The sequence below is a fragment of the Narcine bancroftii genome, chromosome 3, assembly GCF_036971445.1.
Source record: "Narcine bancroftii isolate sNarBan1 chromosome 3, sNarBan1.hap1, whole genome shotgun sequence".
NCBI classification, from domain to species: domain Eukaryota; kingdom Metazoa; phylum Chordata; class Chondrichthyes; order Torpediniformes; family Narcinidae; genus Narcine; species Narcine bancroftii.
The window spans coordinates 25010132-25025577 of NC_091471.1; the positions used below are offsets into that span (position 1 = coordinate 25010132).

At 41.4% G+C, this 15446-nt stretch overlaps 1 protein-coding gene across 9 annotated transcripts in view; it reads left to right on the forward strand.

The window, feature by feature from the left end:
- Nucleotides 1-15446, forward strand: part of ptpra (protein tyrosine phosphatase receptor type A) — a 351147-nt gene that overhangs the window by 290174 nt on the left and 45527 nt on the right. For all 9 annotated transcript variants that reach the window (XM_069923586.1, XM_069923588.1, XM_069923585.1 and 6 more), the window contains one exon: nt 11951-12044. In XM_069923586.1, coding sequence (XP_069779687.1) covers nt 11951-12044 — 94 coding nt within the window. The remainder of the gene's footprint in view (nt 1-11950; nt 12045-15446) is intronic.

The window sequence follows — 15446 nt, forward strand, 5'->3', positions numbered from 1 at the left end:
GCCAGGCTGCCTAGGCGCTCGCGTAGTTGGGAAAATGTAGTTGCCGGGGGCTTCCCTAAGTCCTCAGAGGCCCATAGACTAACTCAGCAGAGGATGCCTCGAGGTCCTCCTTGGATGCAGTGCAGATGCCTTACAGGACCCAAGGGAGTTTGTCGGCCCAGTTAGGTCCATTAAGCCGTGCCATTAAGGCTCCCTTAAGGTGTCTGTGGGGGTTGGTCTATGAGTTATATGCCGAGGTGTGGTGGAGTGGTGTCCCCAGGGCATGGGCTAAGGCGGTCCACAGGCTGGAAGTGAATTGGGCACCCCTGTCTGATGAAAGGTTTTTGAGGACCCTGAAACATGCTACGCAAGTGTTGAGTAAAACCTGTGCGCATCCTTCTGTGGAAGCCTCTGATAGTGGCACTCCTCTGTCCATCTGGTCAACCGGTTGACCATTGTGAGAAGGTAATGTGCGCCTCTGGATATGGGTAGGGGCCCCACAATGTCAATGTGCGCGTGGCTGAAGCGACGACGTGCTGGCTCGAATATCTGTGGTGGAGCTTTGATATGAGTCTGGATTTTGGATGACTGCCAATGAGTACAAGCCTTGGCCCATAGGGTGACCTCTTTGTGGAGCCCATGCCAGACCTAACTGTTCGCCACCATTTTGATTGTAGTCCTGATGGTGGGGTGAACCAAGTTATGGACTGAGTCAAAAACCCACCGCTTCCATGCAGCCAGAATGACAGGGCGAGGTTTGCCTGTCGAGGTGTTGCAAAGCAGCGTGTGATTGCCAGGGGTGACTGGATGTCCTCCAGTTGTAAGCTGGTGAGCGCTGTCCGGTACACCAGAGTGTCAGGATCTGCTTGCTGCACATCAACCAAGGCCACGTAGTCGATGCCAGGGGTAGGTTCAAGATAGCCAGATGGAATAGGGTGTTGACCACAATGTTGAATTTGCCAGCTATGTGTTCAATGTCTGTTGTAAATTCGGAAATGTAGGACAGGTGCCCCTGTTGCCTGGCTGACCCCAGATCTGACATCTTACTAAAGGCGAAGGTAAGGGGATTGTGATCCTTGTAAATTTTGAACTTCCTGCCCTCCAAGAAGTTACGAAAGTGCCGAATTGCTAGGTTTTAGGCAGTTTTCCGTCGAAAGCACTGTACTTGAGCTTTGGTGGGCTGAGGTGTTTACTGAAAAAAGCCAGCGTTTGCCATTGTCCATTCACCAGTTGCTCAAGTACAGCCCCGACCACTGTGCTGGAGGCGACTGTCGTGAGGGTGTTCAGGGTGTCTGGTCGGGTGTGCAAAAGGAGGGTGCCGTTAACTAGGGCATTTTTGGTGGCCTGGAAGGCCTCTGTTGCCTCCTGCTGCATTGTATGTTTTTACTGTGCTCATGATGCAGGCCGCTGCAGGTATGAAGCAGTGATAAAGGTTGACCATACCTGCAAACTCTTGTCGTCCCTTCATCGTCGATGGCATGGGGAAAGAGCAAATAGCATCCATCTTTGTGGGTAACGGTCTGGCACCATGATGGTCGATTCGATGGCCAGGAAAGTCAATAGTCTTTCGGCCAAACTGGCACTTTGCCGGGTTGATGGTTAAGTTGAAATCGATCAACCTTTAAGTGGGTGGTGTGCTCGGTGCGGGTGTGGCAGGTGATTAAAATGTCATCGAGGTAGACAAAGGCAAAATGCAGATCCTGCCACACTGCATCCTTCAGCCTCTGGAAAGTCTGAGCCATGTTTTTGTACCCAAAGGGCATGTGGAGAATTTCAAACAATCCAAAGGGGATTACAATGGCAGTTTTGGGATGTCTTCGGGGTGTACTGGGATCTGGTGATAATTCCTGATGAGGTCCAGCTTTGAGAATATCCATGTCCCTTGCAAGTTAGTGGTGAAGTCTTGGATATGGGGCACAGGATATCTGTCTGGTATGGTGACCTCATTGATGCAGCGGTTGTTCCCGCACGGCCTCCAACCACCCACTGCCTTGGGGACCATGTGGAGAGGGGAGGCCCAAGGACTATCAGAGCGCCACACAGTTGCTGAGTTCCACCAACTTTTTGAACTCATTCCTGGCTAGGTTGAGTTTCTCAGGTGGAAGACGCTGCGCCCTGGCATGGAGGGGAGGGCCCTCTGTAATGATTTGGTGCCTTACCCCATGTTTTGGTTCTGCCGAATGGAAGTGAAGAGTGGTTATGGAGGGGAATTCATTGTCAGCAGTACTCACTCAGCGCAGGTGGGGGCTGGTGAGGTCAGTGCCCTTGTGTGAGAGTGACTGAAATGTCCGAGTGTGCATCAGCCCCTTGATGTCCAGCAGGAATGAGTTGGCCCACAGGAAATCTGCATCTAGTAATAGTTGTTGCACGGCCGTCACCGTAAACTTCCAAGTGAATTTTCTGTCCCCGAAGCGTAAGGGAATGGTGCAGGTGCCGAATATTCGGATGTTGGAGCCATTTGCCACTTGGAGCTCCTGGCCCACTTTGCCACAGCGAGCCTCTAGATTGGTCGGGGGAATGACGTTATATTGTGTCCCAACAAGAAACGTCAGCCCGACAGGGAGTCTTTAATGTGTAACAGGCTATGCAGTTGGCCGATTGTCGCAGCCATTAATGACGGCCAGCCTGGGCGTTTCCCTGGAACGTGTAGGGGGAGCGGCATAATCGGGCATCGGAACCCCACCGTTGGTGATAGAAACAGTACTGCTCACCCGGCGTTTGGACAATCAGTTGGTGGTCTTCCTGACCGGACGCTGTTGACGAACTGCTATCACCTGCTCGAGTGAAGCACAGGCATTCCTCTTCGCCGCCCATAGCAGGTCTGCTTGAGCAACCACCTTCCTGGGGTCATCGGTCTTCTCCGCGATGAGCAGCCAGATATCCTTGGGCGGCCTTTCCAGGAAGATCTGCTGCAACAACGGCAGGAGATGTAGCCATTGTTGAGAGTGAGCATGTTGCTCATGAGGACGGAAGGGGCCCTGTCCCCCACACTGTCGATATGCAACAATCGGGCAGTGCACTTCCACTTTCAGAACCCAAAAGTATTGCCAAATACCTTCTTTGTTCCAGGGACTGCTGGAGGAAGTTTATGATGCGGGCTGCGGTGTCCTGATTGGTAGACCATATGGTAGAGGCGAAAGGTGCCTTGGCTTGCTGGAGCCATAACTGTGGTTGCGACGTCCGTAAGCCGGGCAGCTTCAATGCAGGTTGCTCTTCCATCTTTGGGTCCAAAATGCTGTTTGGACCATTCGATGTCACCACTGTAGTTTTTTTTAATCTTTCACACTGAACCATATCAACCAAAATATATACAAACATTTCTCATTAAATATACACAGTGGCATTTTCTCCACTTTTCCCCCCTACTCTCCCTCCCCCCTCCAAAACCAATAAATATTTAACATATACAATACAATAAAACCATTAAACAATGTCAACACACAATGAAAAATAAACAAGAAAAATGTGTCTATCTACTTTGCACACTGGATCAAGTCGTTTTGTCTTCTTATCATTTTAGTGGGTGGAGGTCTGAGGCAAGCCCTCTCTGTTATGTTCCATGTATGGTTCCCAAATTAGTTCAAATAATGTGACTTTATTTTTTTAATTTTATGTTATTTTTTCCAATGGAATACATTTATTCATTTTCATGTACCATTGCTGTATTCTCAGGCTCTCTTCCATTTTCCAAGTTGACATTATACATTCTTTTGCTACTGCTAAGGCTATCGTAATAAATCTTTTTTGCACTTCATCGAATTTGAGGCCTAATTCCTTACTTCTTATATCATTTAGAAGAATGATCTCTGGACTTTTTGGTATGTTATTTTTTGTAATTTTATTTAATATTTGATTTAGATCTTCCCAAGACATTTTCACTTTCTTACATGCCCAAATTGCATGTACTGTTGTTCCCATTTCCTTCTTACAGCAAAAACATCTATCTGATAATGTTGGATCCCATTCTTTTATCTTTTGAGGCATGATAGATAACCTGTGTAACCAATTATACTGTATCATGCGTAACCTTGTGTTTATTATATTCTTCATAGTTCTAAAACATAACTTTTCCCATGCTTCATTTTTTATCTTTGTTTAAATTCTTTTCCCACTTTTGTTTAGGTTTATAGCTTATTTCATCATTTCCCTTATCTTGCATCTTAATGTACATGTTCGTTATAAATCTTTTAATTATCATTGTGTCTGTAATCACATATTCAAAGCTGCTTCCTTCTGGTAATCTCAGAATTCCCAATTTATCCTTTAAATAAGCTTTCAATTGATGATATGCAAACATTGTACCATGAGTTATTCCATATTTGTACTTCAAATGTTCAAATGTTAATGAGTTATTTCCCAAAAAAACAATTTTCTATTCTTTTGATTCCTTTTCTCTCCCATTCTCTAAAGGAAAGGTTATCTATTGTAAAAGGGATTAATGGGTTTTGTGTCAATAACAATTTTGGTATTTGGTCATTTGTTTTTTTTCCTTTCTACTTCTTCTGTATATTAAGTAAATGATGCAATACTGGTGAGCTTTTCTTTTGCACCAGTTTTTCATCCCATTTATAAAGTAAATGTTCCGGTACCTTCTCCCCTATTTTATCTAGTTTTATCTTAGTCCAATCTGGTTTTTCCCTTGTCTGGTAAAAATCTGATAAATACCTTAATTGTGCTGCTCTATAATAATTTTTAAAGTTTGGTAACTGCAAACCACCTTGGTTGTACCTCTCTGTTAATTAATCTAACTCTATCCTCGGTTTCCCCCCTTTCCACAAGTTTCCTTATTATTCTCTTTAGTTCATTAAAGAATTTCTCTGTTAAGGGAATTGGCAACAATTGAAATAAGTATTGTATCCTTGGGAAGACATTTATTTTAATGCAATTTACCCTCCCTATCCACGCTGCTGAAGATCCAGCTGCGCTGGATGGGTCACGTCTCCAGAATGGAGGACCATCGCCTTCCCAAGATCGTGTTATATGGCGAGCTCTCCACTGGCCACCGTGACAGAGGTGCACCAAAGAAAAGGTACAAGGACTGCCTAAAGAAATCTCTTGGTGCCTGCCACATTGACCACCGCCAGTGGGCTGATATCGCCTCAAACCGTGCATCTTGGCGCCTCACAGTTTGGCGGGCTGCAACCTCCTTTGAAGAAGACCGCAGAGCCCACCTCACTGACAAAAGGCAAAGGAGGAAAAACCCAACACCCAACCCCAACCCACCAATTTTCCCCTGCAGCCGCTGCAACCGTGTCTGCCTGTCCCGCATCGGACTTGTCAGCCACAAACGAGCCTGCAGCTGACGTGGACTTTTACCCCCTCCATAAATCTTCGTCCGCGAAGCCAAGCCAAAGAAGAAAAGAAGACCCTCCCTATCAACGTTAGCGGTAATTCTTTCCAATGTTCTAAGTCTTTCTGCAATTTCTTAATTAGTGGCTGATAATTTAATTTGTACAGGTGGCTTAAGTTATTATCTAACCTAATACCTAGGTATCGGATTGCTTGTGTTTGCCATTTAAATGGTGATTCTTTTTTAAATTCTGTATAATCCGCGTTACTCATTGGCATCACTTCACTTTTATTTGCGTTGATCTTGTACCCTGATATTTCTCCATACTCCTTCAATTTCTTATGTAATTCTTTTATTGATATTTCTGGTTCTGTTAAGTATACTCTGATGTCACTGCAAATAAACTGATTTTATACTCCTTCTCCTTTATTTTTATCCCTTTTATTTTATTTTCTGTTCTTGTCAGTTCTGCCAATGGTTCTATTGCTAAAGCGAATAATGTGGGGGATAATGGGCACCCCTGTCTAGTTGACCTACTTAATTTAAATTGGTTTGATATATATCCATTTACTGTCACCTTCGCCAATGGTCCCTTATATAATGCTTTAATCCAATTAATATATTTTTCTGGTACGTTGAACCTCTGTAATACTTTGAATAAATAATTCCATTCTACTCTATCAAAGGCACAACAGCCACTGTTGGCTTCTTATTTCCTTGAACTGCATGAATTAGATTAATAAATTTACAGACACTATCCGCTGTTCGTCTTTTCTTAATAAATCCAGTTTGATCTTGTTTTATTATTTTTGGTGCACAATCGGCCAATCTGTATGCTAAGAATTTCGCTATTATAATCTGAGTTAAGTAGAGATATTGGTCTATATGATGCTGCTTTTAATGGATCCTTCCCCGTCTTTGGTATTACTGTAATTATTGCTGTCTTACATGAATCTGGCAAGTTTTGTGTTTCGTCTATCTGGTTCATTACTTCCAGGAGAGGAGGAATTAATAACTCTTTAAATGTTTTATAGAATTCTATTGGGAATCCATCAAATCTAGGCATTTAATTGTTCGGCAGCTTTTTTAATATATCCTGTACTTCCTTTATTTCAAATGGTTTTCTCAATTTGTTTTGCTCCTCTTCTTGCAATCTTGGCAGTTCAATTTTAGCTAAAATCTCTTCTATTTTATCATTTTTCCCCTCGTTCTCAGTTTGATATAATTGTTCATAAAATTCCTTAAAGTTCTCATTAATCTCTATTGGATTATATGGGATTTGTTTTTCCTTTTTCCTTGATGTCAATACAATTCTTTTAGCTTGTTCTGTTTTAAGTTGCCAGGCTAATATTTTATGTATTTTTTCTCCCAGTTCTTAATACTTTTGCTTTATTTTCCTTATGTTCTTCTCCACCTTGTACGTTTGTAATGTTTTATATTTTTTTTTGTCCGCCACTTCTCTCCTTTTCATTATATCATCCCTTTTTACTAGTTCCTTTTCTGTACTTACTATCTCCCTTTCCAACTGCTCTATTTCCCGATTGTAGTCCTTTTCAATAAGTTACATAATTTATTATCTGCCCTCTAATGAAGGCTTTCATTGTGACCCATAATATAAATTTGTCTTTCACTGATTCTGTATTTATTTCAAAATATGTTTTAACTTGGCGTTTAGTAAACTCTCTAAATTCCTGCCTTTTAAGTAGCATGGAGTTTAACCTCCATCTATATGTTCTTGGTGGGATGTCCTCCAGTTCTATTGCTAATAACAGGGCTGAATGATCAGATAGTAATCTAGCTTTATATTCAGTTTTCCTAATTCTCCCTTGAATATGGGCCGACAACAAAAACTTATCAATCCTTGAGTATGTTTTATTCCTACTTGAATACCTCTTTTTCTCTTGGGTGCTGCCTCCTCCATATATCCATAAGTTTCATTTCCTGCATTGATTTAACCATAAATTTGGCCAATTTATTCTTTTTACTTGTCTTTTGTCCAGTTTCATCCAACATTTGATCCAAATTAAGGTTAAAATCCCCTCCTATCAAAATATTTCCTTGTGCATCTCCAATCTTCAAAAAAATATCCTGCATAAACTTTTGATCCTCCTCATTAGGTGCATATATTTTGAGCAAATTCCAAAATTCTGAATATATCTGACACTTTATCATTACGTACCTCCCTGATGGATCTATTATTTCCTCCTCTAGTTTGATTAGTACATTTTTATTAATTAATATAGTTACATCTCTAGCTTTTGAATTACATGATGCTGCCGCTACATGCCCTACCCAGTCTCTCTTTAATTTGTCATGTTCCACTTCAGTTAGATGCATTTCCTGCACAAATGCTATATCTATTTTATTCTTTTTTCAGTAAATTTAATAGCCTCTTCCTTTTAATTTGGTTATGTATTCCATTAATGTTTATAGTCATATAGTTCTACATGGCCATCTCATATCCTGTTTATACCTCATATCAGCTTCCTCACCACCACCATCCCCCTTTTCCCCATTTTCATCTCTCAGTTTTCCCTTTTTAAACTCAATGTATGACAACACATTTGAAACATAAAATACACCCACAACTCCCACAGCCAATATTACCTTAACCCCAAATACCCCCACCACCCTCTCTGAGTTGCCCCTTATCCCTTGCTGGGCAACCACAACTCCCCTTTCCATTTGGATTGCGATCCTGCTCACAAGCATCAACTGATTTTTCAGTGACGGTTATTCTCTCCCCAGAAAACACTTTTTTTTACACATATAACAAAGTTCTCCCTTTTTTCCCCTTACTTCCTTCCTTCCCTCTCTTTCCCTTCTTTAGTTCTTTACATCTTTACATATAGTTTATCTCCATTCTTCATTCTTGTTCCATCTCTTCATCTCTCCTTCCGTCCTGCAAATGCTCTGCAAATTCTTGTGCTTCCTCTGGATCTGAGAACTGTCTGTTTTGCTCCCCGGGATAAATATTTTAAGCACAGCTGGATGTCTTAACATGAATTTGTAACCTTTTTTCCATAGAATCGATTTTGCTGGATTAAACTCCTTCCTCCTCTTTAAGAGTTCAAAACTTATGTCTGGGTAAAAAAAATATTTTTTGACCCTTGTATTCCAATGGTTTATTGTCTTCTCTAATTTTATTCCTTGCCCACTCCAGTATATTTTCTCTTGTCGTATATCTCAAATATTTTACTAAAATGGATCTTGCTTTTTGATATGTCTGTGGTTTCGGAGCTAGTGTTCTGTGTGCCCTTACTATTTCCATTCCTTCCTGTATTTCTGTCATTCCCAGGCCCTTCGGGATCCATTCTTTTATAAATTCCTTCATATCTGTGCCTTCATCTTCCTTCAGGCCCACTATTTTTATGTTGTTTCGCTTACTATAATTTTCCAACATATCAATTTTCTGAGATAACAACTCTTGTGTCTCTTTAATTTTTTTATCAATTTCTTCCAATTTTCCTCTTAAGTCGTTTTCTTCCATTTCTACAGCTGTTTCTCATTCTTCCACATTTTCTACTCTTTTCCCTATTTCTGTCATGACCAGTTCTAATCTTTGCATTTTATCTTCTGTTCTTTTCATTTTTCTTTTAATTGCACTAAATTCTAATGACAACCATTCTTTTAAAGCTCTCATTTGTTCTTCAAAAAAAGCTTTATCTATATTCTGTCCATCTGTTTTACCTTCTATTTCTATGTGAAGATCTTGGTCTCCTTCTTCCTCTTCTTCTGTATCTGTACCTGTGTTTGTGTCTTCTTCTCTTTGTGTCTGTATCTCTTCTGACTTTCCTGATGAGTTGCTTGTCTAACTTTGTCAGGCCTCTTCTTGCTTGGCCTCTTGCGGTTGGTTCTCTCCTTCTGAGTTGCTCATATGTCGAATCTCCTGCTGCTGCTCCTCTTGCCGTTCACCCCGTCGACTTTCTTTCTCACCTGGTACTTCACTCCGTCTCCTGCCGCTTTCCTCATCTTCCAGCTGAGAGCCCTGGAGTCAGGTGTCCCTCAGCTGGTCACACTGTGGTTGCCCACTCCTCGGCTGAGCCCCCCTCCCCTCGGTGTTTTCCTTTACCTTAGATTGCGCACTGCTCATGCGTGACTCCTCGCGCATGCGCAGTTGCTCAGAGAGCCGTTTATGCGGTCTACCAGTCAGGCGGTCGCGACTCCGCAGGGCCGACACCAACCTCGGAGATTGGGCGCTCTTCTCCACCACGGCTCCCTGTTCCTTCGTGCAGGTAAGACCTTCTCCTTTCTTTTCCTTTTTTTCCCCCCGTAGTTTTTACTTTTTCCTTCTTAGGTGCCATCTTCTTTCTCATCTCTGCAACTTTATCTTTTATTTCTTAGAATTTATATTTATTGAACTTTGTCTTTTGTTGACTTTCTTCCTTCTTTTCTGGAGAGGGCTGGCTTTACCCTAGCGGCCAATACTCCATCACATGACTCCTCCCTGTCACCACTGTTGTGAGGTTGTTATGGATACAGCTAGGTTATAGCTCTCGGTTATAGCCCTAAGGTTATAGCTCATCCGCAGGAAAAGAAAGACAGACAGACAAACACACACACACACGTGTATTCGACACTGATTTTATTCAGTGACAACTCTGCCTTTTATAATCAGCTCGGCCACGTCACCACTGAGGCGAGGCTTGAGCGGGCTGATACCGATTGGTTACCTCGGATGCCTGGGCCCCGATTGGGTCACCAGTGGTGATATGCTGGTTTCACCGCTCTGCCGGCAGTTTATAGAAATGGGCGTTTCAGTCTGCATGATGCTTTTCCAGTCGCCGCGTTCGGCAGCCATTTGCTGTGTTGGCCTGAGGTGCGGGCCGCTTCAAGATTTTATTTTTCTATCTTACGTCCAGAGTTTCAATACACCTATTTTATGCTTGTGTGCTTCAAAAGTGTTGTAGCCCAGCATTTTTTCCCAATCTGTGTTCCCAAAGAAGAAGCACGTTTCAAATGGTAAAATATGGGCAGAACAGATTTTGTTTTGCAAGCAGTAAAAATAGCATAAGCTGACAGACAGCCCTGAATGTGAATTAATACTTCATACTTGAACTTTGCCAGAGTGTAGCAGGTTATAGCTATGCTATTCAATATGCTAAAACCTCTTGTAATCAACAAACGAGGTTAAGTTGATACCCCCTTAGGTCAATAAGCCATTACAGTAGAAGAGATTATCGTGGCCCACACATCCAGTTGTTACTTTGTTACTCCAAGTTATAACCATATAAACACTTACAGCACAGAACAGGCCATTTCAGCCCTACTAGTCCATGTCCTAACAAATCCCAACCCTCCTCGTCCCACTGACCAGCACCCGGTCCATACCTCTCCAGTCCTCTCCTCTCTATGTAACTAGTCTATTCTTAAATGTAACCAATGATCCCACCTCAAGTTAAGCTGTCTACTATCTATCTTCATCTTAGGATTGTTGATGTAGACGGTAGATGTAGACCCCTCTTCTGGAAGTCTGTGACAAACTCTTTGATCTTACTGACATTGAGGGGGAGGTATTTTCTCAGAACTAAGTCAATAGAACCTCTACCTCTCTTTTATACCTTCACTCTTCATTGTTCGATATTCAGCTTACAATACTGATGTCATCCATACATTTTTATTTGAAGTTGGAGTGGTGTTTTGCCATACAATCGTGGGCACTGAGTACCCCTCCTTGTCAGGCCCCATTGTTAAGTGGGGGTGTAGGAGAGGAGTGGTGGTAGGGTGGGCTGGTAGGTTCTGAGGCCAAGACCAGGGAGTTGAAAATGATTGTTTGGTAATATAGTGTACCATCCAGGTGTTTCAAGACTGAGTGTAGGGCCAGAGAGATGGTGTCTACCATGAACTTGTTGTGAATGTAGATGAAATAAAGTGGCCTGAGTTGCCTGGAGTTCATGTGCTCCGTGACCAACTTCTCGAAGCTTTTCATGATGAAGTTCAGCTAATCAACCATACACGGTACAGCAGTAAAAACCATAGTGCAAAGTACAGAGTTACACAGTAACAGAGGTCAGTCAGACCAGACCAAAGGCAACATTTTATTAATTTTTAATGCTTAAAAGTGCTGGAGAAAATCAGCAGGCCACCAGACATTCTTTATGGCAAAGATATATAACCACCGTTTTGGGCCTGAGCCCTTCATCAAGGTATGACCAAAAAGCAGGCAGGCGCATTTTATTATTTTAGTTTTATTAATGTGAGGTTTGTTCAGGATCCTGAAATGGTAGGAAATAAACGGTTGTTGAATCTGATGGTGCATGATCCTGTCACCAACCCTCACTAATTGCTGGAAGAAATAAAAGCAGGAGTCGAGAATTCAACGCTTCGTGCATTATGATTCAACAAGAACATGGCTGATTTGCTACCTCCGTGCCACTTTCCTCCACTGGCTTCATAATGATTGATTCCCTTGCTATCTGGAAAGCACATTGATTTATTTCTTGAATATACTTACTAACTATCTTAACCAAAGAATTTTGAGCTTATACTCCCTTGGAATAAATTTCTTTTTATTATTTTCCTGAGTAACCAATTCTTTGAGATTGTTGTGACCCCAATTTCCAGGTGACATACCTAGATCTACCCTATTAAGCAGGAAATGAGTTCATTTATGTCAAAGACCATCTCCTTGACATTTACTTTGCAAATTTTAATATTTGTGATGGTTATTATCCTTCTTAGAAGCTGACTTCAATCAAAATTCAGAATGATAAGATGAGGACAGGAAATTTGCCAGCCAACATGAAGAAAAACAGAGTTCTTCAAATAATCCCGTGTAAGAAGTTTTTCCAAAATTAACTTTTCTGTTAAATTCTGAAGATCTAAGTTATTAACTGAAAATCTGAAATGATAATACTCTTGAAATTGAATTTCCTGCATATGGATGGTTAAGTAGTGATTTTTAATTGTTTATGCTGACTGGATAATTTGATTGCATTGATAGAAAATATTTCTTCTGTTGCAGCAGTTCACATAATCAGGGCTGATATCAAAAGTCACTTATACTAAGGTTGGTGGTCATGCACATTTAGAAAGTCAGGGTCAAATTGGGGATAGTCGACATGGATTTGTGAGCAGCAGGTCATGTCTTACCAGTTGGATTGAGTTTTTTGAGGAGGGGACAAAGTGGTTGTTGAGGCCAGGTAATGGGTGTTATTGACAGGGACTTTAGTAAGATAGTTGACAATATTTCTCATGATAGGCTGATTCAGAAGGTGTGTGGGATCCAAGGTGAATTGTTGGCTCTAGGGGCAGCCTGAGATGTGTATAAAATTAAAAGGCATTGATAGAGTAGACAGACAATATCTTTTCTCCAAGGTAAAAGCATCACAAAGAGGAGGAAATGTGTTTGAGGAGTGGAAGTTTATGAGAGAGGTACAGAGCATGTATTTTACACAGAAAGTCATAGGTGCTTGGAAAAGGCAACTAGGAGTAGTGGTTGAAGCCAATACAATATGCAGTATACAATAAGAGGCTTCTAGATAGACACATGAATGAAAAGAATGGAGGGATATCTATCAGGTGCAGGTAGTAGACTTTTAATTTGGACAACATATTCAGTGCAGACATATGGGCCAAAGGGTCTGTTCCTGTGCTGTACTGTGTTAAAAGATCTAAGGGATATTTGCTGTTCAGAACAGGTCATAGATTGAGCTACCCCTGGCACCCCTGCCTCCAAATCTTCCTCCATCCTTCCTCCTTTCAAAAATTCAGGATTCTGATAGAAAATTCGCTTAGAGAGAGGAGGCCAAGAGGTACATAAAATCATAAAGGGCATGGATAAAGTGAATTCTCAAGTTTTTTGGGTAGATGATTTTAGAACTGTAGAGTGTAGCTTGAAGTTGAGAGATATGAAGGAAATGTGAGTCAGAGAGTTGTTCCTGTCTGAAACAAACTTCCAGCGGCAGCAATAGAAGAGTGTATAATTCTGGCTTTCAAAAGATATTTGGACAGATAGGTGGTTAAGAAGGTTTAGAAGGGTACGAGCCAAATGCAAACCAGTGGGATTAGGCCAGTATGCCAACGTTAGGTTAAAGGGTTATTCCATGCTTTGTGATTCCATGGCTCTATAATTTGCCTGGATGAGTGTAGCTCCAACTGTTCAAGACATTCAGTGCCATTTTGGAAAAAGCAATCTCCTTGACTAGTATACGATCAACCACAATATGCATTCATTTTTACTTCCATCCCAGCACCAGTACACAGTTGTTATGTACAGAATCTACTAAATAAATTGGATTTGCTTACTTTGACTGTTTCGATCTCATGTCCTGCAACGCAAGGTTCACTTTCAAGGACAATTGTAACAAATGCATGAGAATACTACAGCCTGCAGGTTTCTCCTATACCTTGTTTTAGAAATGTCTAAAACTTGGAATGATCTATTTAACAACACATTAATGGCTGCAGCAGTTCAATAAAGAACTCATCAAATTCTAGAGAGAAATTGAGGATGGGCAATAAATGCTTTGTCAGACCATGTGGCTAGGAGCAGAATTCAGCCATTCGGCATTAGTCTGTCCACCCCCCCCCCCCCCCCCCCGCCATACAAATAATGACTGATGTATTTTTCCTTGACCCCCATTCTCTTGGATTCTCCCTATAACCTTCAGCACTCTTGCTAATTAAGAATCTGTCACCTAAACAACTGTTTGTGGCACTAATTCCACAGATTCACCCTCTGGCTGAGGCAATTTCTCCTATGTTCTAACGAGACATCCTTTTATTCTGAGGTTGTGCCTTCTGATCCAAGACTCCCCTACAGCTGGAAGCATCTTTTCCATGTTTACTCTATCAAGCCTTTTTAATATACGGTATGCTTAAATAAGATTTTCCCCTCCCCACCCCCATTCTTCTAATCTCTATCAAGTACTGACCCAGAACCATTGAACAGTTCTCATACATTAACCTCATTCCTGGAATTTTTCTAATAAATTTCTGGACCCTTTCCAATGTTAGCACATCCCTAAATATATATGGGACCCCAAATTGCTCACAATACCCCAAATTTTGTCTAACCAGCATCCTCTAAAGTCTCAGCATTACATCTTCACATCAGTGACATCTGATTCCAAAAATTGAGTAAAGCAAAAATAATTCCCAACAAGAAACTTGTTGGACATGAAGTACAACATGGTGACAAGGTTGGCTTTGGAAACAAATGTTAAGTAGAGACAAATTTATGATGGTTGCCAAACTTCAAGTGGACACCCCACGGTCTCGAGCATGCTTGGTGGTTGGTATTTCTTGAAGTTATCAGTTTGTGAAGGTCATTCCCTACAGCCCGAACTAAGCAGGTACTTACACTGTCATGTAATAGTTGACCCCTAAATTTTATCCTAAAATTGGTCCACAAAATTTCAGTGTAACGTGATATATACAATATGTGAACTATTTGATTATTGAAACTAATACAAATTAGCAATTTTAAAAGTACATACACTATACATAATATTTAGATAAAATTTTGTAACAAAATCCCCATAGGAGTATAAACGTCAATGTACTATTTTTTCATGTCATGCACCTCTCAAATGTCTGAAGTTTACCGTATGTGGCTCTTACGTTAAGCAGGTTTGGCCACCCCCGGACTAGATTTTTTTGAAACATTGCTGCCCTCAGAAATTTGTCTCTATGGCTGTTACAAGCTGCCATCCAAGCACTGATTATAAACCAAGTGTGCAAAGTAGGCCCAATCCCGGTGCAGACAGCTCAATTAAAACTCATCACTTCAAACCTTTTGCTCATCAGAGTGGTGTGGCTTGTAACGCTGCTGTCTCATAGATCCAGCAACCAGTTTGGATCATGACCTTGATCTATGATCTCATGAATTTTCTTTCCAAATTCAAAAGATATGCAGTTTGGTGGGCTAATTGCCACTGTTAATTGTTTCTGTAGTGGGAAGAGTCAATGGGAAGTCATTGAGGAGAATGAAATGAAATGCGATGGGGTTAAACTTTGTGAAGGCTATGGAAACAAATTAAAAATATGTTGAAGAGAGTCCACATTACAGAAAATGTGGTGCCATAGGTCTTAAATGATGTAGATAAATCCCTGTGGCCTGATCAAGCACATTCTCCCTGTGTCTGTAAGGGTTTTCCCCAGGGTCTCTGGTTTCCTCTCACCCTTCAAAACCTACCTGGGGTTGTAGGTCAGTTGGGTGTAATTGGGCTAGTGG